General features: G+C 46.4%; 1 protein-coding gene across 6 annotated transcripts in view; it reads right to left on the reverse strand.

Moving 5' to 3' along the window:
* LOC135240569 (unconventional myosin-XVI-like) overlaps window positions 1–24424 on the reverse strand; it is a 99362-nt gene that overhangs the window by 57876 nt on the left and 17062 nt on the right. For 5 of the 6 annotated variants that reach the window (XM_064310187.1, XM_064310188.1, XM_064310186.1 and 2 more), the window contains exons 2-5: window positions 19483–19731; window positions 10593–10696; window positions 9862–10005; window positions 2771–2879 (exon numbers count right to left, since the gene is read on the reverse strand). In XM_064310187.1, coding sequence (XP_064166257.1) covers window positions 2771–2879; window positions 9862–10005; window positions 10593–10696; window positions 19483–19693 — 568 coding nt within the window. In that variant the 5' untranslated portion in view covers window positions 19694–19731. Of the gene's footprint in view, window positions 1–2770; window positions 2880–8662; window positions 9373–9861; window positions 10006–10592; window positions 10697–19482; window positions 19732–24424 lie in introns of those variants that run through there. The other variant, XM_064310190.1, reaches the window with a different exon arrangement.

Below are 24424 nucleotides of genomic sequence, written 5' to 3' on the forward strand. Positions count from 1 at the left end.
GAGGATGAGTGAGTACTGCCTAAATCTCATTACAGAAAACACTAAATTATTAGCCTAAATTTTACATTTATTGTCATTGTCTGATCGGCTCTGATAGCAGTACCCACCGATTTGGTGACACAGATCAGTCTCCAGCCATGCAGTTTCTTTTTTAGTTTAGTTCCTTGTATAAATTACTACAGACAACATAGAGAAGTAAATGCTTCATGTGTTCAGCCTCTCTTTGTCCATATTAATATCACTTGAGCGTGAACGAGATACGGAAGTTCAAATGCCGTTCCACCAATGGCAACAATTTGGAGGCGGGGTGCACAAGCGAAATGCCGCTGAAATAAAGACGAAGCGAGCGATGAAACAGATGTCCCACGCAACCAGTGAGGACAACACAATAGAAAGCCTTTGTTGTATCATTCGCTCTTTGGCTCTGTTGCATACGTTAGGAATGGGTGTTACGCAGCACACGCGTGTTCCAGAGAGACACACAGCACACGCGTGTTCCAGAGAGACACACAGCACACGCGTGTTTCGGAGACCCACGGGCCCACAGAACCCCCATCATCAGCCAGGCCCAGTTCTTTAATTCTATGACTGTAGCTAACAGCTCCAGCCGCTAGGGTTCTGGTTCTGGTTCTGGTTCTGATGGATGTGCGGAGCGGTCTGGCGCACACTGACCCGGCGGGGCTCTGACTGCTCCCGCCCCCTGCCCCACTGCCTGCTGGGAGTCTTTTACCCGGCGTCCGCAGGAGCCACAAATAGGCCATGATTACCCATCACAGCGTCCGCACCCGCGAGCACCACACCAGGTAGGAAATAACGAGCGCCTCTGCCATTCTCTTTGTACTATAATGAGCCCATGTGCCCTACGGTCAGGAAGACCTCATTTTCCCATATGTGATGTGTGATCCTAAAGAAAACTGGCCTCTCTTTGTAGAGGCCATTTATAGAGATGTATTTGTACGGGAGTAAAAAAAAAAAAATACAACCAAGGGCTACGCACCAAACTGAATAAAACAAAGCTGAGTAAAATTTACAGTGAAGATCTAGCCAGCTCTTTTCACCGTCTTGCTAACCCTCTGAAGAGTAGTCTTTTTGGAATGTTCTTTCAGAATTCTAAATCACTGTTCTAGAACTCCATTGCTTTCAATTACCAGTATTGATTGTTTACATCAGCATTGGAATGTTCAGTTAACATTCTAATCACATATTTTTGATCGCACCCCTTAAAGGGTTAAACTTGGATGTATCAGGACGCAGTACTGCAGTGGCGGTAAAATGGAGACACTACAGTTTAATAAAGATGTGACCCGCCTTTCCCTCGGGTCAATATCTGCCACAGTGACATTGCCACAGGAGTCAGCGCGTGGCTGTACTGCTCCTCAAGCTCAGTGTACACAGAGAGGATTATTGGCTGGCTTTTACTCTATGCTATTGATTTTGCACTCTATGTGTAAAACATCGCACTGCCAGCTCTTGGTTTAGCCTGCCTTGCTTGTCGATCATCTCCACATTATTTCCTGTTGATTCTGAAGGTTTCTCACAACACCCTGGTAGAATGCACAGATTAACAGTTTACCTATGATATTATGAGCATAGCTCTCAATTGGTTTGGCCTGGTAGCACAAACTAATTAATCTCTATAATTGACCATGTTAATTATGGATATCATTTGAATTATGAAAGACCATGGCAACCCTGCGCTCTTGGTTTTGTGTATTCTGTAGTACACAGCTCTCAACACAGTTAGTCTTGGTGGTCTTTATACCCATGTACGCATAGGTGTGTGTGCGTGCGTGCATTTGTGTGTGTGTGCGTGTGCGCGTGTCTGTGTGAGAGTGTGAGTGATTTGTACAGACTGGGGAAATTACATGCATAGTATTCCTGTTCCCAATACACAAACACAGATTTTTATTTTGGGCATATGAGAACCTTCAGAGCCTCAGAAGAGAGGAGAACCCTCAGATTAGGAGAAATTCCAGCGCATTTGGGTAATGGCACAGACAGTGTATAACAGTAATGATCACTGCGATGGTGAGTGGCATATTTCTGTTCAACAGCTCAGGATAGGGTGAGGGAGAGTGGTAGATGGGTCCTACGGTAATGACCCATTTACTCAGGTACTACCGCAGGGACACTGATCCAAATGTGAGCCCAGCCCTCCTGAGAGATTCAAGGACAACCAAATGGCTCTTTCCCCCCACACCCCATTACAGAATAAAATGTGTCTATTCTGGAACACAGGCTAGAAAATACCTGTGTTATTCCCGCAGTTCCAGCAGCTGGCGTTGGGTTACAAGGCTATCCAATCACCATCACTCATGCAACTATGGCATTGGGATGACTTAAAACGGCCTGGCTCTCATGACAGACCTCCCTTGTAACAAATAATAAAGTCTATTTTATCTCAGCTCATCTCATTCTGTCATGAACACTGTTATATTTCTTAAAAGGAGAGAATGCACGAGTTCTCTGCACACTCCGATGGCAAGACGCAACTTTCCAAAAGAACCTTTCAGAATTTTAAACGCATCATCATTGTTCGACAAATAATCACATACTGCATAAGGGCAGTGCAGGCTCCATTTTGGTGCAGACAGTCCTGCTTGAATAATGCTGACTTCACATAGCCCTGTTGTGTGCATCTGCATACTGTACTCAAATGCAAAATGTCATAAAAGTCACAAACAGAGAGTTATCAGGACCTGATCGCATTTCATCATTGTACAATAGTAACTGTCACAGTGCCTGACTACACAGCCACTCCTTCCGGTACCTTTCTCCTCCAGGTGCGTCTGCAGAATGAGCCTGGTTTCGGACCCGTCCGGGGCGTAATCCAGCGGAATGTTCCCGTTAACGTCCTGCAGCAGCGCGTTGGCCCCGCCCTTTAAAAAAAAAAAAAAAAAAACACCGGAGGGAGAGGGGGAGGGAGGAAAAAATAAAAGGATGAGTGAGATTTCTCAGTGAAACCCGCTCTGCCCTCAGATATACACTGATCTGTCCCTCAGGCACCTGTGATGGATTGGCGGCCTGTCCAGGGTGTGTTCCTGCCTCACACCTGATGCACGTTCCAGCACCTCCCGCGACCCTGACAAGCGGGTACAGATAATGGGTGGGTGGATGTCCCGCAAGCAAAATACCACACTTGTGTGCACGCACGCACCTTCCCTTCAGTAAACATATCTGACAGACAAAGAGGAAAAGAAATACTGTACTACACATTCAGTGCAACCTTCCTTAGTACTTTAACTAATAAGCATCATTCAGGAGGGGATTTAGGGGGACGTTATCGGTAATCAATTCAGAGATCCAGTGGGGTATTAGTTTATATATGGATTAACACGACAGGCATTTAAAGCTCTACATCAGCTCAATTTAGCAGAGTGAAAGGACCAGATCTATACTCCCGCATGGACGCACAACAGCTGTAATATCTTAGAGCAGGGATACCCAAATCTAGCCTGAGGCCAGTAGCATCGCTTGAATTTTTATGTTTGATAGCTAATTGATTGATTAATGTGACTTATTGGCCAGATATTCAAGTAACCTGGGGTCCCAGGTTTAAATCAGTCCTGATTAGAGGGGAATAATGAATACCAGCAGTGCTACTGGCCTCGAGGGCAAGATTTGAGTATCCATGGCATACAAATTGGTTTACTCCAAAAGTCAGTTTGGAAACTTTGTATTAAAATAACTCCGCATTTACAGTTAGCAAGGCTCTTCAACTTCCCATGGTTCTTTATGTTCAGAAAATAAAAAAAGATGAGAACTATCATATTTCCAGCTATTTTTGTGATGTGCAGTATGCTTATTATCATAGGAAGTGATTACATATGACTCTTTCTTCATTAGGTAGTAGTTTTTTTTAAAAATCACAATTTTTTCCTCGACGTGCAATTTTTGCCAATTCCCGCAATTTTACAGCAAAAAAAAAAAAAAACCTCACACAAAACTTTGCAAATTGCATCACAATTTTTGAGAAAAGCCGTTGCAAAATCAAGCATTTTTGATCGCAACAATCACAGAAAAACTCCTGGAGGAGCTAGTTAACCGTGCATTCAACTGCTTAAATTGATCTATTAAGAGCTGAGTAACAACTAAAGCCAGCAGCAGACCCTGCAGGCCGCCAGGACCAGGAGTGAATATTACTGCCCTGCATGATCATGCTGAAGTTACTACTGATTTATTGAAGAAGGACTCTGGCTTAAAGTGCTCTAAGTTAAACTTTTAAAACTATTTAACAAATCAACACAAAACACCAATGAAAAAAATGTATACGCAGAACTCTAAAAGAGAACCCAAGGTAATTTAAAATTAATTGCCTCCTGAAACACCATCGCTGTGATCCATCTTACATGCCAGACCTATTTCAGACACATATAGGTTATGAAAAGAACAACATGACCTTGCCAAAAACACTGCATAAATATTTATACAAACTTAAAATTATTTTTTTATCAACTGGCACAGGCTTACATATGGTGCATTCTGCCTGCGGTATTTCATTTCAAAGCAGTATTTGAAAAGATTATGACACAGCACCCTGTGAAAATCTAATGTTATTTGCTATGAGTGATTGTAATTGTTTATTTGGAGTGACATCAGTTCATATAATGACATCTTTGGCACACTGACCTTATTCCTCAAAGTGCCCACAACTAACTCTGAAAAGGATGCCATGTCCGAAGGCACTCGGCTTTATATCATTTTTCAAAATCAAATATAGGCAGGGATCCATCATTTAGGGAGACTGCAATCGACTCGTCTTGCCTGACACAGTGCACTCAGCCACCCAGGAATACCGCACTGCAGTGCAGAGCTGAGATGATGATTGAGCTGGTGGAATTGCACAGAGCATACAGAGCGTCTGTGCAGAGAACATTCCGGAACAGACAGGAGAGCCCACAGGACAGCACGCCTGGTGGAGTTCTCAGAGAACCCAGAACGCCAAGATTTTGAGTTTGAGGGGAACACTAAACTCATGGTAATGTAAGGAGGGCAAATTAATGCAAGAAATATAATATACATAAATCATATAAACAGCGATATGTTTTCAAGCCCAGCTGTGAAACGGTAAAGATTTATCCCCCTTTTTTTGGCTGGGTGAAGGATATTTTCTGCTTTTATGTGATAATGTCCCATAATCCTTCGCACATGCCCACTGGGGCTCTGGCAATACCATTGGCTGGGAGCTGGGAAGCTTTGTTTAGCAGTCACGAGCACTAAAATAGAGCGAGAAATTTACATTCCTATTCATTCTCTCAGCAGGAAGGCAGGAAAACTGGAGCAAAGGAGGCGGTGGCAAAGAAACACGAGAGATTCTCACAAAGAGAAATCTCACAGAAAGGGAAATCTCACAGGAAGGGAAATCTCACAGAAAAGAAAAAAAAAAATAAGGTTAAGGAATCCCTCCTTACACTGACCAACTGTAGGAGCTGACAAAGTCGCAATATTCAAAATGTCAGATTGTACATAATCGTATGTACAGTATCTTAACATGCACAGGGAAAATGCAGAATTCAATTAGTCTAGCTGTAAATGTGCTATGAGTCATGCATTAAAATGCTAATTCTACACAGTAGTGCCAGTGTCTAAATGCACTGATTTCAACCAGGGGGGTCTCCACTGGTCTGGGGGTCCCAAGAGATTCCTAGAATTCCTAATTGTTTTTCACAAAATGGTGTTTATCACAAACGCGTACATTTGCATGTAAGAGTTCTGTGTCGATAGAAGGCTGTGTAACTGGTTGTACAACAGATGTAAGGCTGAAGCATTTTCCACACCATTACCCTAGCTGGAGAGGGTATACACACAAATAGCCTTGTGTAGTGTTCATACATTTCTCCCAGTTTAAACTCATATGAATGCTGCGGGCAGACTTGCCGTTTGGTTGAAACAATAAATTGATCATAGCGGCCGTGATTGATGAAGGCTGCACTGGTACAGTCCAAGCTGGTCACTGCGACCTCACAGAGGGAGAAAGCACGTCACATGTACACAGCTTGTGTAAGAGCAGGCTGCCAGCAGCTTCTCTGAATGAAGACCAAACCGCAAGTCTGCTAATCAAGGCTGCCTGCTGCCATATTGAAATACAAATGTGGCCTAGTTTTTTACATTTATTTTTATTCTTCCACCCCTCCTCAAAGAAAGGGTTTAATGTGCTGTGGAGTGAGAACTCACTCCACAGCATGAACAATCCTCTTCAAAGTAAAAATGGCGGTGAGATTTCCCTTTTTTAAAAAAAAAATAGTTTGTGACACATTTCAATATCATTTCCCACATTCATCATTCATTGCTTTGGGTTCAATGGGAAGTGTGTTACTAAAAATGACTGAAACACTCAAAGCAGCTTCTCTGTCACTCGCTCTACTGCAGCTGGGTTTGGCAAGGCACCGGCATCTTCATCTTCATCCTCTCCATTTTCTCTCTCTCTCTCTCTCTCCCCCCCTCTCTCTTTCCCTCCTTCTCCTTCAGCAAGGCTTTCACCAAATACTGAATGACTTAATTATGAACGTCAATTTCCCAGCCCTTTGAAAAGGAAAAGCAGCTATTCAAGCTGCTGCTGCTGCTCCTTAGCAATAAGCAGAGCGAAGCGTGCCTCCACGGCAACGCTCACTGGCATATTTCAGAGAAATATGAATGCAGTTTCCCTAACGGAGCAGCTCGTAGAGCTCCTCATTATTTAAATGTGTTCCACAAACGCTGAACAAGTGCAGTCCAGCACTAGCCTCAGATGAAAGACCCGCTTTTTATCACGGGCACCAAATGTGACTCGCAAAGCCATGCAAGCTACACTATCTAAAAAAAAAAAAAGAAGTTAGTTTACACACAAAGCAGAACTTTTTTCACATTTCCTTGTGTTCTTATTGCACTACAGTGGTTCGAATATTCATGGCGCCTCTCCTACACCAGAAAGCAAGCACAGCAGCTAGCATGCTAAGTGACATTTGGAACACTCTTCAGAGACACACAAGGTGAACAAGTATTGAGTCTTGAGAATCCAGTATGTTCCAGAAGAACCAATGATTCCAGTGTGCTTCAGGACAGAGTGGAACATGAAAGGTATATAGGTATACCTATTCCTATTGGTCTTGGCCAAGTCACCCCCCCCTCCCCCCCCAAAAAAAAGCAATACTTCCACAGAACCCATTAGCAGCCAACCCACAAATCTCTAGTAGCCAAAACTTAATCCTCTCCGTAGGAAAGAACTGTGTCTGCAGAATTTTTTGAAACCATCTCCACAGCAATGCTGATCTACCACAGATCAAATGTTTTTTTTTTCCCCTCGTTTCTCTGTGTCACGTCAATCTGGATAACAGTCTGCGCCAAATAAATCAATGAATAATAAGTAAGTCAGAGCATTTTTTAATGGATTTTAATTCTTCTACAGTCCAGATGGGATTCTTTGGCGTATCAGGTTGCCAGCTACTAGTAGTCAGGACCCAATTCTGTTCAGTGCAGCAGCATTAGTGATTCTAAAATGCCAAACCTTCATAGAAGGAAAGAAGCAGGACAGAACCACATCAAAACAGGTCTGAGCAATTATAACCCAACTGACATGACAATTTTTTTTTTTTTTTAAAGAAAGAAAACTACATTTTCCATCATGCATCCCAAATAGCAGTTTTAGTCAGCACTGTGTCATTAAATCAATGATTGAGTGCAGTACACTAAGGAGTACGGATGGTCTGTCCACCAGCTGCCATTAAAAAGATGTATTTATATAGTCTGTGGTTGGGTTTCATATTGGAAGCAGACGACGCATCACAGTGGGCCTGCTATAGGAAACAGCCAGAGGCCAAAGGAGAAGTTGGGTATAATGGAGTCACATTATTATGTGGTGCATTAGATGCATTTCACAGATGAATTATGCAGTATTCCTGTGTGTATTGCAGTATTCCTGTGAGAGTGTGTGTGTGCCCAAATTGTACAATCTTCACAAACCCTCACTGATTACTGAAGTGTATTCAGTGCAAGTATGCACGCACATGCACACACATGCACATACAGGCAGACACACACACCCTCACGCAAACAGATAAACACACACACATACACATGCAGGCAAACGTACACACCCTCACACACGTGCAAAGAAGTGCAAACACGCACACACACACACACACACACACACACACAGGCAGATACACACCACACCCTCACACATATGCGAACAAGTGCGCACACACACACACTCACACACACGTGCACACACACGCACACACGGTTTCACACACGGCTCCCTAATCCCACCCATCCCACACAGCTCAGATGTCACACTGGGCCTAATCAACTGCACACAGGTACCAGAACGCAGCGCCCGCGGCCCCGAGACTCCACCGGCTGGAGCGCACCCCTCCACAGGAAACGCACGCTTTGAAGCCGGGCGGCTAAAAATAGGCCCTCGCATCAAACAGACTGAGTGAGAAGGGGAAAAATAACTGACGCTCCACACAGCATTGATGATTTCCTGCGCAGCGGTTCACCGGGAGTACAGTACGCATTTAAAATGTGGATGTTACCATGCCTACAGACTAGTGGATGCTCAGTGGCCCAGCACATCGGGGCTGGACTAGAGACTCAGTAAAACTGTGACTTACAGACAAATGTCAGCGTTTCTTCAGAAGCACAGTTTGCGGAGTTCATTTAGGTTCATATTTGAACTCACCAAAGGAGGCTGGACGTTGTTTGAAGCCAAGACCGTTTTTTTTGCTTCCTCCAAATGTCAAAAGGTGGAAAGTAAGAAAAGCTGACCTTTGATTTGAACACTGCTGTGTCCAAAAGACACACACACACACACACACACACACACGCATATCCACTCACACATACAAACACACACATACACACACTGATAGGGTGGAGCCCTGGGGTCTGTTGTCATGGTAACCGAGGAAACCAGTCAATGTCAGAGAACCGCAGGCACTCCCCCTTATGGATCCTAGCCAATTAAACTGAAAAATAAAAAATAAAACCTGGTGAAGTGGAGGTAGGTGTCATATCCCACCCACCACCAGCTGGGTCATGGTAACAGGGCGGGGCCTGAGATCCCCTTGTGCTAATTAAGCCTGTGGAGGAAGCTCATTAGAGAGCTCACCTGTCAATCAAACCTCACCCTCACCTGCTTTTAAAATGGAAGGAACACAGCAAGAGGGGCAGGGAGGGGAGATGGAGAGGGAGAGACAGAGAGGAGATAGGGGAGAGGGAGGACAAGGAGAGAAAGAGATGGGGTCAAAGGAGAGATAGAGTGAGAGAGGGTGAAAGGGAGAGAAGGAGGGAGTGGATGCCAGATGGAAGGAGAGAGGGCGAGAGAGCATGAAAGATTCAAAGTAAAGAGGGCGAGGCGGAAGGAGAGACAAAAGATGGAAGAAGCCGATTTACAGTGTGGGGGGGCAGTGGGAGAGGGTGAGGGGGAAGATGGAGGGAGAGAGGGAGAGGGGATGGGAGAGGGAGAGGATGAGAGGGAGAGAGGTTGAGAGAGGGTGAGAGGATGAGAGAGGGAGAGAGGATGAGGGGGATGAGAGAGGGTGAGAGAGGGAGAGGGTGAAGCGAGGAAGAGAGGGAGAGAGGATGAGAGAGGGGAGGGAGTACGGGTGAGAGAGGGAGAGAGGATGAGAGAGGGAAAGGGTGAAAGCGAGGAAGAGAGGGAGAGAGGATGAGAGAGGGAAAGGGTGAAAGCGAGGAAGAGAGGGAGAGAGGATGAGAGAGGGGGAGGGAGTACGGGTGAGAGAGAGGGAGAGCAGATGAGTGAGGGAGAGAGGATGAGAGAGGGAGAGAGCGAGGGAGAGCGGATGAGTGAGGAGAGAGGGAGGGAGAGGGGGAGAGAGGGAGGGAGAGGGGGAGAGACGGAGGACAGGCCTGGCTCACCAGCAGCAGCAGCAGGGCGGTGTCAGAGTGGTCGCAGGCACTCGCTACGTGCAGCGCGGTCCACTGGTCCTCATCCTGCAGGTCCACGTCCAGCCCACAGCCAATCAGCAGCTCCGCAGCAAAGCTGTTGTCATGGTGAGCACACTGCGTGTGTGGGGGGTGGGGGTGGAAAAATCAAGTAAAGAAAGTCAAAGATTGAGGCATCAGCAACAGAAGCGCAACGGTGCGGTGACACTGTGGTGACTGATGGCTATGGGTTTCTGCCTGGCAGCATTAGCCGCCCAACGTTGCAGAAACGTTACAGGGACTGATGGGCGTTCCGTGCGCATCAGTCCAGATGATGAAGAGCACGGTTTACGCCCGGACTTCCTGCTTGAAGACCACCAGTCTCTGCACATAAATGCTCACGGTAAACTGCCTCACAAAGGGGAACAGTCTAGACACATGCAATACATTCAGACAGAGAATGAAACTGCACTCCATTTTTATCTTAGTCTTGCATTTGCAACACTTGCTTATCACCACAAATAATGAACATTAGTTGTAATATTAATAGTAATAGTAGTAGTACTGATAGTAGAAGTAGTGGTATTAGTTGTAATAATAATAATAATGAGGAGTCCCAGGGGGAGGGGCCACAGCTTGGCTCTGCCCCAACACACTGGTCAACACTTCAAATTAAAATCGCACAGGAGTTAAGAAGCTTGGGTAAAAGTGCATCAGCGTCTTACCAGATGCAGCAGGGATCCTCCAGAGGGGGTGCGCGTATTGGGCAGTGATCCTCCAGAGGGGGTGTGTGTATTGCAGTCAGCTCCCTCCCTCAGCAGACTCAGTACTGCAAGATGAAAGCAGACAGTGAGCACAGAGCACGCGTCAATCCGCACCCCAAAAATGCTTTCATCTGTGGGTGCTACTCTGGGGTCTACCCACATCTGAGCCAAAATGGCTGCCCTGCTCATACACGCAACTCTGCAGTTGCGTGTATGAGCAAGGATGCTAATTTCAGACCGCACTCGTTAACCCACAAATAACATTTGCAGGGAATCTTGGGGTATGTATGCTTGACGCAGAGCTGGACACTCTCTAGTCTGTAGATAAACGGCGAGCCCAGATGGGCTGAACGGCCTGTTCTCATCATCATCGTGTGTTCTGATACTCTCGTGTTCACACACGAGCCCAGCGCAGATTGAGTTAGTCAGGGCCCGCTCTCCTGAACGCGGCAGCAAGGCTGGCAGCCCGGGCCTCAGCAGACCGCCTGCCCGCCCGCCCGCCCGCCCGCCAAAACCGCGAGTCTGTCTGTCTGTCCTTCCTGCTCGGCCACTCCCGCCACGTTTCCACAGTAATCGCCGCGTCATCGACAAGCTCTCGGAAAGGAGGCTCAGCCGAAGGAGAGAAGGATGCGAGTTGAGAGAGAGAGAGAGAGAGAGAGAGAGAGAGAGAGAGAGAGAGAGAGAGAGAAGCTGAAACAAAACCCGGCAGGAAGTCACTTTACAGCGTTTCATCAATTATTGTCCGTCAGCCGCTCGGACGAGCTATTCAATCACGCCCTCCAATTTGGAAACGAGGAGAGTGCGCCTGCCTGCCCGCCCTCTAAGGATTTAAGGAAGGAGACAGGAGAGGACAGTTTACCCGCTCACTCAGGAAAGAAATCAGTCCAATGTGTCTGCACAGACCGCACACAAACCTGAGCCGGGTTTAATCCAGCCCTGTTCTGTCTTTAGAGCGCATTAATCTTATCCACCCTCAGCACAGCAGGACGCCGGCGTGCACGCCACGGACAGCTACGGGAGAAAGATCGCCCCAGGTACGTTTCCACCACCGAGAAAGCTTTCCCCATTTAAACCGTCTGCTAGCCAACTTTGATTCATTACCATGATGTAACCGACGTCTAAATAAAGACTTTAAGGGCAAACCTCACGTGGGCAGTAACCTGATTAATCTTTAATGAGGAGGATCGCTCGGTATCAGCCAAAGGGTCCACAGCGGGTCCCTGAACCAGTCACAGTGTGCCACAGAGTAGAGGCTAACTGCCACCATAATGACTTAGTAATTTGGAGGCAATTCCCAATCTGAAAGGATACACAGGGTGCGGTGTCTCACTGCCCTCAGTGAAAAGGGGCCATTTTAATATGGACAGGGTTGATCTCAAGAGTCCGACCATCTGGCCTGTCAGGATGCATTTCAGCAGTTGTCCTCCAGGTGTCCCCGTAGGCACTCGAAGGTCAGTAATCATTTAGCAAATCAGCACAGACACTTCCATCGGGGACCAATTATGAGGTGTTCATCAGTGCAAAACGATAAAATGGCTTGGTTAAGTGTAAAGCACAAACATAGCTAAGAGGCACTTCCATCAAAGAGTAAAGAGTAAAACATTATCCCTACTGATACGTCTCATACCGACCAATTCAATTTATTTAGCAAACCCTTTTGTCTTTGTTGTGTGGTCCAAAGATAATTTGCCACGTGGAAAGACGTTTGTTCTCCAGGGACAACGCCAACCTGATGTTCATCAGATAGGAATGACGTGCCAAACACATGAGATCAATAAAATCTGAAACATCCTTTGTTCGTATTTCTGTACAAGCAAGTGTGACACATTTCTTTCTACTCCACATGCTGTATCTGTAAGGTAGCACATTGTAGCACTTTGACTGCTTGAGCACAAACTTCCCACATAGCATCTTCTCTTTAAACCATACGGCACAGATGAAGCACAAACACGAGAGAGACGGTCTGAGACGGACGCGGGCACATGGGGGGCGGGGTGACATCTGCCATAAAGAACTGAGGGAATAGATCAGTAAGAGGGCAGCAGATCAGTAATGATCTCATTTATGATTTAACGGAGGGGTCACTCTCTAAGGGTGTGCAAATATCCCCCTTGAAAGAACCGCCCTGCCCAAAATTATGTACATTTTTAACAAGCATTGGGTAAATTCCAGAGCACTTCTAACATGCAGGCAACTGTGCAGGGAGTCCAGTCATCACCGGTGGCTGCATCGGATATAAAAATTATACCGACATCTGGCACAGAAGCAGATGTCTCCTCGTCACAGTGTGAGGTGTCCAGGGCTTAAGAGACCAGACTGGTCCATTGATTTCTCCGGATTACAGAAACACTTTCTTTTTTGTTTTTTAAACCAGATTTTCTGCGCTCTCGTGACTGGAGCCTGACAGCGCATGCGTCTCATCCTCCATCTCCAGCGTTAATGGGCCAGGGAGGCTTAATGAGCTACACTGCTACTGGCCTTCTCCAAAAATTCAACGACCCCCAATTAAGCCTCCTCCCTCACTGTCGAGAGCGCACAATCCCAACAATTTAAGCAATTAAAGGGGGCTTTAGTTTTAATAAACATGAAAGACACGGCGGCTTTCCGCACATCTGCAGGCTGTTTCCAATATGGAGCGGGAAGACGAGACTTCTGTGCGCGCTAAAGGAACCCCATCCCCAAAGGGGGGGCGGTGGGTGGGCTGAACTTTACACCCCAGGAGGAAACAGGCCGGGGTTCCAAAGCCACGCAGTGTTCTGGTGACACAACTGCAGCCAGAGCCCTGCGTTCCAGATGGACAGCTCAGCTGACGATGCAGAGCATCTCCAGCTTAATGAGAAACAAACTGCCTCAGACACCAGCGTTCAGGGACTGCACGACTACAGTCTACCAAAAACTGCATTTATACTCCGGACATCACACACAAACACACACACACACACACGTGTATACACACACACACACACACACACACACACACACACACGCACACACACACACACCTATGCACACACACACCTACACACGCACACACACACACGCGCACTTCCAGTCCTCATGTCCATCGTATGACAGAGCGCGTCGCAGCAGAGCGCACCCCGCAGGTTAAACTGTGAACTGCATCTTGCACAACCTGAATGCGACGTATCAGCAGTTCACACTGCGACCGTCAGGATGAATCATTTCCATGCGCTGAAAGCAGCGCTCCCTCTCCATGGCAACCTGGGCGCTTCTTAAGAGCCTGCAGCTGTCCGGCTAAAGGCTAGTAAAAGCCACATTTGCATAGTTGTACAATATCTATAGCAACAGAGCGTAAGGAAAAGCGGTGCGATATTACCTTTCGATCTTCTTTATCCCCCCAGATGAGGGTGGAACAAAGGGGAATAAGTGTTGCCCAATCAGAGACTAAAATCTGCACCATGCAGATAAAAACCAAAATGTAAAGTTCAGTGTTAATGATGTTTTTTTTTTTTTTTTTTTTTTTAAAGCAACACAATCACATCAACAAAAAAAAGAAAGAAACCAGAATGGACGGTCTGTCCTCCTTTTGTATTTTTTGAGCAAAGAGGGAAACGGAAACAAAAGGAATCACAGCTCAGTAGGTTCAGGGAAGGGGGATCAAACAAAAAAAAAAAAAAAACACAAAAAAAAAAAAACGCACATTCGCCAAATATCTCGCCTCCCCCCACCACCATATTTTCGGAAACATTAATGTTAAGGGATGGAACTCCTTTGACTCAGGTGAGTCTCAGTACCTCACCTCCAGGGGTACTGATTCAGCCCAAGCAGAGGCACTGGCAGCGGACAGGCAGAGGGAAAAACAGACTCACTTGTTAGCTCCTCCCCCCTGTATCTGTGAGCCTGACCCAATCTCCACTGGTCATCTGCTGACCAGAAGGTCCATCTCATGGTCACAGCACAGTAGCACTGTTACAGAAACACTCACTGTCCTAATATCTTTCCATTTCGCTCCTGGGTAACCCTTGAGTAACCAGTCATTCCCCTGGGGAAATATCAGCCAGATTAACATTGCTACGAACCACATTCAACCATATTATAACCCCCTTTAACCAAACAACTGCTGCTCTTCTCAAGATTTAAACCCCATTTGCTGTAAACAGTAAAAGGCTTAAACGGAACACACCCACTTATTTTTATTACAAAGCTGTCAGACAAATACCCCCCGTTTCCTTCTCCCCCCAATACACAAGCTGCTGAACTGGCAGCAGTATTTTCTCACTGGGCTCGTGGGCTTGGCTGTGGTCTCTGGACTTTCTTGGCTATTGGCAGGACAATGAATCAGGCAGCCCTGTACGACTAAGACGTTAAAGTAGAGCGCTCGTCTGGTTATCAAACGGGGCGTGGCCCAGGACAGGGCCCGGCTGATTGGACGGAGCAGAGAGCGCCCGAGCGAACGGCGCTGGGACACGCGTAACAGCAGGCCGACGCCCATCCCAACCGCCCCCCAAAGCCATCGCCTTTACGCCATCGGCTTAATGCAGCCAATAACATGCCAAGCTCCAGCTTCTCACTGTGAACGGTCAGAGTCAGCATGAAAGAGGGCGTACCACTGGACCCTTTGATAAAAATTCTCTTTTAGGTGAGATGTGGGGTGCAGTCCATTTACAAACGCACCCCTCCCCCCCTCCCGGGCTGGGGTTCGACCCCCTCCGTGGCTCCTCATGAGCTGCCATTCCATCTCCATCTGTTCCCTTCTCCATTCTCTCACATCTCTCCTTACATCTCTGAAACTAACATCTCTCATATTCTTAAAACAAAACAAAAAAAGAAAACCACCATCTCAGCGAGATCAGGGTGTTTCGTTTCTGCTTTGACTGAGTTCCTGCCCCTCGGCTGGTACCCTGCTTTAATGGACTGGACATCAACAGACGAAATCCATTTACACCAAACTCTTGTAAGTATAATGTGTACATGAGCAAAAGGCCCCAAGTTCACGTCATGGTTCACTGCATGATATTTTTCACTTATGTGCTGCAATGAAGTCATTTTATTCATACGGTTTTATATACTCTAGAGTAATCAGATCAGTTCATTTTTGTTAGTACCCTTAGAACAGCACGTAGGGCACAGTCTCCTTACAGAAGTTAAGACCCACAGGACCTAAAGACTGTGGCCAGATTAATGGCCTGACAGAGCAGACTAATTACCTAAACCTGGAGGCGCTGGTTTTTACGCAGTAGATTCATGCGTTTCAGCTGAAGGAACTCTGGTTTAATGAGGCTGCTCACTGTTCAGCTCCACAATGGCTGTGGTGTGGGGATGGCTGGTTTAAGCAGCCACACCTTCCCTGGGTCAAGCTAATCAGACCTGCCCAATAGGATAATTGGTTAAGAATTAGATAATTGGCCAGGCTAATTGGACCTGGGAACAGGATTGTGCGTAGTGAGGTAATCAGTGCGCACAGGTTAAATCTGCCATCCCCACTCACACAAGGAGAGCCTGTCATGACTTTTACATCTGCTTAGTTGGCTGTAACATCTTGCTGACCCTTGTAAATAAATGTGGACTGTTGGAACATCATCTCCCTGTGTCTCTGTGCTGGAGGGCCCCTAGGAAAGCCACTTCGGTGGCCTGTGGCAGGCTTGTTTGCCACAATGGCATATACGACAGGCTTAGAAAATACACCCTTGAACTGTCACCATGCAGCACAGAGAAGGTCTGTCCATGGCAACGTCCAGTCATATTTCTGATGCAGTCCAGTGAATGTTTCTGTGGTTAAAAGTCGGTGGGTCGTCTTCTAGGTGTTCAGGTGGAAAATCAGGCTACATTTGGTTGAAAAGTGAAAGTTTTCTACCCATTAAGACATACTCAGCCTATATATGGGTAAAACCAGAGCTACATTGGGGTTAACCTAGTCCGTTTATGCCAAAACGTCTCTGAGCCTAGATTTACACCCCTCTGTACATCTAGATTCTGGATTTTGCTCACTGGGAGGACAAACAGGTTGCGATCAATCTGGTGTACAGGTGGGTTCCATGGCAACGCACAAATGAGATTAATATTTTGGATTTCATCATTTCCATTGAAAAATGCAGAAACATGTTCACTTACACATTTGTTATAAACTAATGAACTTGGTGAACTGACTCTAGGCCTCCCTATTTAATTAAGACCAGGTGCATCCTTCTACGTTCTTTTTATTCGTAGAAACAAACAAAAAAAATCAAAGACCTAAAAGGGTGTGACTGAGTACGAGTATGAGAACACAGGAAACCATGTGGGGAACTCTCTCTCCAGCTCAACCCTGGGCTCAAATGCTGTAAAGCAAAAGGTTCTCAAAAAAAACAAACAAAAAAAAAAAAACAATCCCAATTCTGCAATCACTAGACCCTGGCTGTGGTGCTACACATCAGAATTCTGATGCTGCAAGAACAGATTTTACTCGATTCATAGGGAGGCGTGTTGTGGTTAATTCATGGTATGCTGAAAGGATAAAAATGGAACCCATTTTGCTGTTTTTGGGGAAACGCATTGTTCTAAGAACACACATTCATTAAAGGACACATTCTTCTTGTAGCTCTCATTTGCTGACAGGAAGTCAATTAATCTTCTTTTGTACATTAAAATTTAATGGCCTTTTCTTTTTCTTTCTTTTTTTTCCTGCTTGTGACTGCTCCTACAATGAGGAACAGCCCGCTCATCACGGAAGCCCATCACGGAATGCCTTTCATCTCCGAGTCTCTCGCCACTTCAGACGCCACGGCGACGTGTTTTTAATTAACACGTTCTTTAAAAAGACGCCGAAGCGCGGCAGCCGTCCGCCATCTCCACGCTCACCGCAGCGCCCCCTCTCCTCTCCGCAAGGCTGGGCTGGGCTGGGACGCGCGGAAGGTTCCGGAAGGAATCTCTTCATCTGGCAGAGTGGCATGATTTAAAAAGCCGGAACTGAAGATGACTTCGGCTGGGGCCCGATAACGAGCGCTAAGCAGGTGTCGCGGGGACTTCAAAGCGGCCCCGCTGAACATTTTGATATCGTAATTAGCGATCCCACCAGGGGCTTGACAGAGGCAGTCGACTCAAACAGACTTACAAAGAAACAAATCCGGCTGAACAATGACAGAACGCTTTTACTCATAGAATTTGGAGATTTAAAAAATAAAAAATAAAAATAAGACAATCACAATAATTCCTGCTGCCCATTTTAGGTCAGAATTACAATCAAAGAGACAATTTATCTTCACGGAAAAACCCGGTGGGACCTCTTCCCTCCAGCGCTCCGAGCGGGAAAGCTAAGGTGTAATGGGAACGAAAGGGAAGACTGTAACAGGCGGTCCCTGCTTCCCAAAACTCCCATCACTCCCCACCCCCCCCCAGCGAGAGGGATTGCATTCAGACGGGATTATGGATTCTGCGCCTGCTAAAATTCCAGAAATCCTTCCACAATCCGCTGGGAATATTTCAAAATGAACTGCCGGCATATTAACGAATGCCACCACATGTTTCCTACAGATACATACAAACTATACAGCAATGATTCTGCCCCCCCCCCCCCCCATTACCCCCATCCTGTTAAGATTGCAGGGATAGACTCCACAGGGAGATGCACATTTATGAGACGTTCCCTCAATGCCACCGTTCCAAACAATGCCATAACATTTGGCTCGTTGACTGTGGTCCCAGTGGTGATTCAATAAGTCAGCAACCCCACCACCCCTCTCAAGAGAGGACAAGGAAGAGGACAAGGAACAGGCCCAACAAGGTCCAGGTCTGAGAGGAGATGCCCGTATTCAAGGCTTATGAAAAAGGAAAAAGGAAACCACAGTCAACTTCAGGATGGGAACTGCAGCATTTGTAATGCAGTGAAATTTCATTCATATAGTCAGTACTGAAATATGAGGATGAGTATAACTGTGCCCACAAATCTGAGTATTTATTTACATAGTACATGCCCTTATCAAGGGCAACTGATTTTTCTATTTTTTCCCCTTCTTTTCTTTTTTTAATATCATCTATTTATATATCTGGATATTTACTGAAACCAATCAGATTGTGTCCTGCTTTTTGCACAAGGGTAGGGCAGAACAGAAGTAGCCCAATCAAACCAGCGATCTGTTAGCGACAAATATCTTCCAAACTGCAGTTCTGCTCATCATTCTGTGGGCTCTCCCTGAGATCCGTGTGCTCTGGGATCGTTGCGCTGTCCTGCCCCGGCCTCCACTCTCTTCTCTCTCTCTCTCCCTCTCTCGCGTGCAGCTGCTTATTAGCGGATTGCATTTGCCTGTCTCCAGAGTGCCTCGGTGCATTCGCCGTATTAGCCACCCGACTCCGCTATTAAAAGCAAGACGGATGAGCTAATACTCCGGGGCTAATGGAAACAGCCCCAGCCTCCACCGGCGCGGCGGCTCCGGCGGATTGATCGCGCGCGGAGTGGGCGGGGCCACAGGAAACCCGGGGCTGTGGGTTAGGGCTGAAATGGGGGATTCGGGGAGTTCAACTTCGGGAAAGGGAGAGGGGAACCCTCTACCTGCTGCTACAATGAGGACGGTGTGCCTTCCACCCAAATTAACTACACGCCACTGCAGATCCAGGACGAGATCTACTAATGATAGAGAGGTTCCCACAGCTGTATTCTGTACTCTTCATATTAATCATCCAAAATATGTTGAAATATGTGATCGCTATGGTCGTGTCACATATCAACAGTAAATACGATGCTAATATCGTAGCCTTATCAGTGGGTGGTTTACCAGTTGGGCCTTCTCTTGGGGACATGATTAGTTACAATCCTGACTTAAGATATACAGTGTCCAGTACAGTGTAAAACACCCCAAATCCATTACCCACCCCCCACCCGCTGACCCACAGCAGCCCTGAACCCCACCGCGCTCACCTTCCCGGTCGTCGTGGCGCGCGATGGCGTCCTGCAGAGCGTCCGCCAGGCCGAACCGGACCTTGCGTTCCCCCCCGCGTTTGGGGCGGGGCCTGAGCAGGGCCTGCTCGCGCTGGTAGTACGCCCGGATCTGATCGCAGCGCATGCGCCTCACCAGCCGCTGCCGCTGGCCCAGCGGGAGGGAGTCCAGCAGGCACTGCTCTATCTCCATGTCCTGCGGCCGGAACACCTTACATAGCTGGAAGCAACCTGGGGGGGGGGGGGGGGGCGGCGGGAGAGACAGAGAGAGACAGAGAGAGAGGGGAGTGAAAGAGAGACAGAGAGAGAGACAGAGAGAGGGGAGGAGGGGAGAGAGAGAGAGGGGGGGGGAGGGAGGAGATATATATATATATTAGAGAGAGTGCCGAGGGGAGAGGGAGAGGAGAGCGGGTGAGGAGAAGAGTGCAGGGGAAGAGAGAGGAGAGGACAGAGGGGGAAAGAGAGGGAGGAGAGAGAGAGAGAAGGGGGAGAGAGAGAGAGAGAGAGAGGGGGAGAGGAGAGAGAGAGAGAGAGAGAGAGAGGGAGGGGATATAGAGAGAGTGCAAGGAGAGGGAGAGCGACGGGGAGAGAAAGAGTGAGAGAGGGAAAGAGAGGGTGGGAGAGGGAGAGAGAGACAGACAGAAGGGAGAGAGAGGGGAAGAGGGAGAGAGAGCAAGGAAGAGACACAGAAGTGAAAGCAAGATATAAGAGGGGAGGGGGAGGCACAGAGAGAGAAGACAGAAATTATTACTGTTGTTCACAGTACCACAAATTATCATAGTTTCCATGCATTTGCACATAAACCATGTAGCACCTGCAAAGGATGAACACCGGATTCACACGCGTGGCATGATGAGCATATTACACAGATCTCAGCACCATCTCAGTCCTAAACTGCATGAACACGTCTCTGCTGTGCTCAGACGCTGAATTAATGACAGAAAACCCTGAGGTTCTGGTACAGCGGCATTATGAAGCTGCACCATCGCAAACCATGTTTACAGCCTGGCGCATCAACATAGACAAACACTGTGTAGGCAGAAAGGGAGGCAGTAGATTACATGTTGGATCCTGGATTTAATAGCTTTCTGTGTAAATCATAGCTACAGTAAGTCAATGAAATACTGAGGCATGTCCTGAATTGAAAAGCAACTGAAACATTTTTATTCATCAGTGCTTTTGTCCCACAGGTAAGAGACACAGGAATGGGGGGGGGAGCATGTTTTAGCATTTCAGTACACTCCGAAATCGGTACTAATCTCAGAAAGGAACATATGGCTACACATACGCATTCTACTGTTACCATGGCACCGTGCAAGGAGGAATCCCATCAATGTCACAAGAATATTATGGGATGCATGCTTCAGCAGTTACTTTGCGAACAGCTGAGAGACAACGCAAGGGTTAAACATTCCACAGTCAACTCCAACCAGTGCACCGCAATGTATTTTAAAAAATCATGAGGTAAAACTAAATAATTCTCAAAGGGAAAAAAGATCTGTCTAGGGGAGCTGAATCTTATTTGAAAAGGACCACTACAGCACAGGTCTTTTTCTCACCCAGAACTAAAAACACCGGATTCAACTAATCAAGGTCTTGGCTGAAGACCCTGACCACATAATTTGATAAAGTTACATGGCAAACTAGAGCTGGTGTCCGTGCCAATGCTACTGAACTCCATGTCCTGTGGGCCACAGCATCTGTACTATTTGCTCCAACCATACACTACACCACCTGATTAACCAATTATTGTACCATCTTGGTTTCAGGAAGCAGTGGTGGCTGCTGAGCTGAAAACTGATGGGGTGGAAAATTGATTATTGGTCTTTTTTCAGTCATTTCCCTTGATTAATCGAGAAAATACTCAATACCATCAGATATAGCCAGTTCTGAATTAGGCTATTAAGTGAGTAATAGAAATTGTAAATTTTGTCATTTAAATGATCTTGAAGGGCAGGTTTTATTGCCTTTATTGAAGGCTGTGCTGAAAGCAATGCAGTAATCAATAGTGTGGGTATCTTTTTCAGTCACATGATTTTATTGATTAAAACAGATTTTTCTAAATTGAATTTAAATTGATGCCGTGTGTTTATCTGCCAATAGATTGTTCAGATTGTTGGAACACTTGTTAGTCAATTAATATTAAGGTAAACAGTTTGAGACCAATGATCAGTTTACAGGGAAGGTTTCTAGTTTCAGCTAAGCAACTGTCACTGTCAGGAAGTAAGTTCAGAAGTGAAATCTGGTGGTATAGCGCATGGTCGGAGCAAATACTACAGACAACCCGCTGGGACTACAGATCACATTGCAGGTGTATGTTTTATGGATTCATTTTGGGGGGGGGGGGTAAGGATACTTGCATGCGAGCGGTCCTGGGTGGTGAGATGATGTAGGACAAAGAGCCACAGGTACAGTGTGGACAGTCATACAGGACTCGGCAGACTGGACCAACCATAGGTGGAGGTGTAAGGCAGATTTTAACAGGATGCAACTGTTAGGTTACCCATATTGAGCTGGTACCATGTACGCCTATGCTTTCAAATCTCACACCAAACATTTCCAAAGGTTTGTAAAAAGCATGTAACATGCTTTGATGCAATTACACTTCTACAAGTCTGCAAATGTACTATTTATGCAGTGAGTTCATTCCATTTAATATAGACATCACCTGACAGAAAGGTACATTTTAAATGCCTGCAGTTATAAAATTATGCATGATGCTTATATAACTTCCACTTTTAAAGTTTATACTAATGATACAGCACTCAATCCCTGAAGCTGTCTGGGGGATGAAACAACCTTGCTTCCTCATGCTGTTGAGTTAACAAAAATCCGGGATGTTTTTTCCCCAAATTTCAGAGGCGGATCATTTCCTGCATTTCCATAACTGAGGGCTGATTAATGCTTTTCTTTGCACGTGTCTCTTTGAAGTGGGTCATGTGAAGCTTTGTTTTACAGACCTGTGGGGGTTGGGGGGAGGGGGGAAGGCTCTTTTGCATAGCCACCCAACCTTTGAGGCTTGTGCCTTTGAACCAGAAAACCATTTCGCCTTTTAACATATTATATGCAATTTTCTACAAAAGGATTTTTTAACCCATTACAAAAAATAAATAAATAAAAGCTCATTGAAGTATCAGATTGAAAATTCACTAAAGGGCATTGTAATATGGTATTGTTTAAAATGTTAACGTTATGATCCAGAATATGCCAGAGATGCGAAAGATAAGCCTGTCTCCAATGTCACCACATTACAGGACAGTCTGGGGAGCAGACAAACGAGCAGTACTGCAGCATAACGGGGAGGGAACTAGGCTTGTGACCTAAAGGTCTTGTTCCAGACCTGGATTGTGGTCAGTTACTGAACTAACACCTGGACACAGAGACCAGGACACACCCCAATACCAACCCCCAAAAGCCCTTCAGGACACCCCCAACACAACCCTAAAGTCCTCAGACCCCCCCAATACTAACCTCAAAAGCCCTTCAGGACACCCCAACACTACCCTAAAGTCCATCAGGACCCCCCCCAATACCAACCCCAAAAGCCCTTCAGGACACCCCCAACACTAACCCTAAAAGTCCATCAGGACCCCCCCCCCCCAATACTAACCCTCAAAAGCCCTTCAGGACACCCCCAACACTAACCCTAAAGTCCATCAGGACCCCCCCAATACTAACCCCAAAAGCCCTTCAGGACCCCCCCAATACTAACGATCAAAAGCTTCCGTCAAAAGTGCAGAGTGTAGCCGTTCAAGCATGAAACTATTTACTGACGGCAGTAAGTGACCCGAACAGAGTGTCGGACATGCTGTTATCTGTGACACTACTGGGCACGCTGCCCAAAGAAACTCAACCTTGTCCCGAGGTCCTACGTCTCCTTTTCCCATTTACTATCTCACCCCCCTTTTATCACTGAGCTGCTAAATGACCCTGCCCCCAGCCCCAGCCCCCCCCCCCACTGCTGACTAAGCGCTATTGCTCACATAAGGACAACAGAAAATTTAAATGCTCAGAATCCCAGAAGTGTAAAGCTCAATTAACCCCAGCCAGTCCCACAGTATAAAAGGGTGCATTTCTCTACCCAGGGAACACATTTCAGAGCCTGGAGCACATGCTAAAAGAAATGTGGAAAAATCAGCGGTGTTGCCTGAATTGAGTGACTTTTTCTGAAATGACTGTTTCCCCAACAAGCACGAGTAACACCAGTAATATAATTAAGAGTGAGACCGTGTGGGCGACTTTATTTATGAAGGCAGACGGCACAAACGCAGGTGAAGAACTTTTCATCGAAAGTAACAGGAAGAACTTGAATTGGCAGAGTAACGACAGAATCAAAAGTGCATCGCACAGTTCCCTGGCTCTCCCTCCTCCATCCTCAAACTACTGGTCATCAGCAAGTGGGGAAATAACCTGCTATGATATTAATACACCCAGACCCACTATGTCTACGGCTGACATTTATGCATTAGTAGAGGACATGCATTTCCTCCAAATCCCTGTTCGCCATGTAGCAATCACACCCCAACGCACGGCCTGCTTAAGCAATGCTTGTGCGATAATAGTTGATGCAGTGGAGGATGAGGAATAAACTGCCCATCAGGTGGTAATTATTTAAATTAGCATCCTTGTTAATCATGCAGAACCATAATAGACTGATTCAGGGTAATTACCGGATAAGTAAGCCTCCTGCCACAGGCTGCTATTAAAGAGGACAACATATGGCTTTTCTTTTCTTTTTTTAAGCGAATCAGTGCTTCACAGAAGGAACTTAGATTGACAGATCGGTATCTGTTCCGCATGGCTTTTGCCATTTAAAGAGCCAAATGTATCAGTCAAATCCACATAAAATACAGGTCAGTGCATTTGCTCTGCCTGAATAGCAGCTGCTGTGGGTTTGAGGTCACATGTCCACATGTTCAGAGAT

Source organism: Anguilla rostrata, chromosome 15 (genome assembly GCF_018555375.3).
Source record: "Anguilla rostrata isolate EN2019 chromosome 15, ASM1855537v3, whole genome shotgun sequence".
Taxonomy (NCBI): Eukaryota; Metazoa; Chordata; class Actinopteri; order Anguilliformes; family Anguillidae; genus Anguilla; species Anguilla rostrata.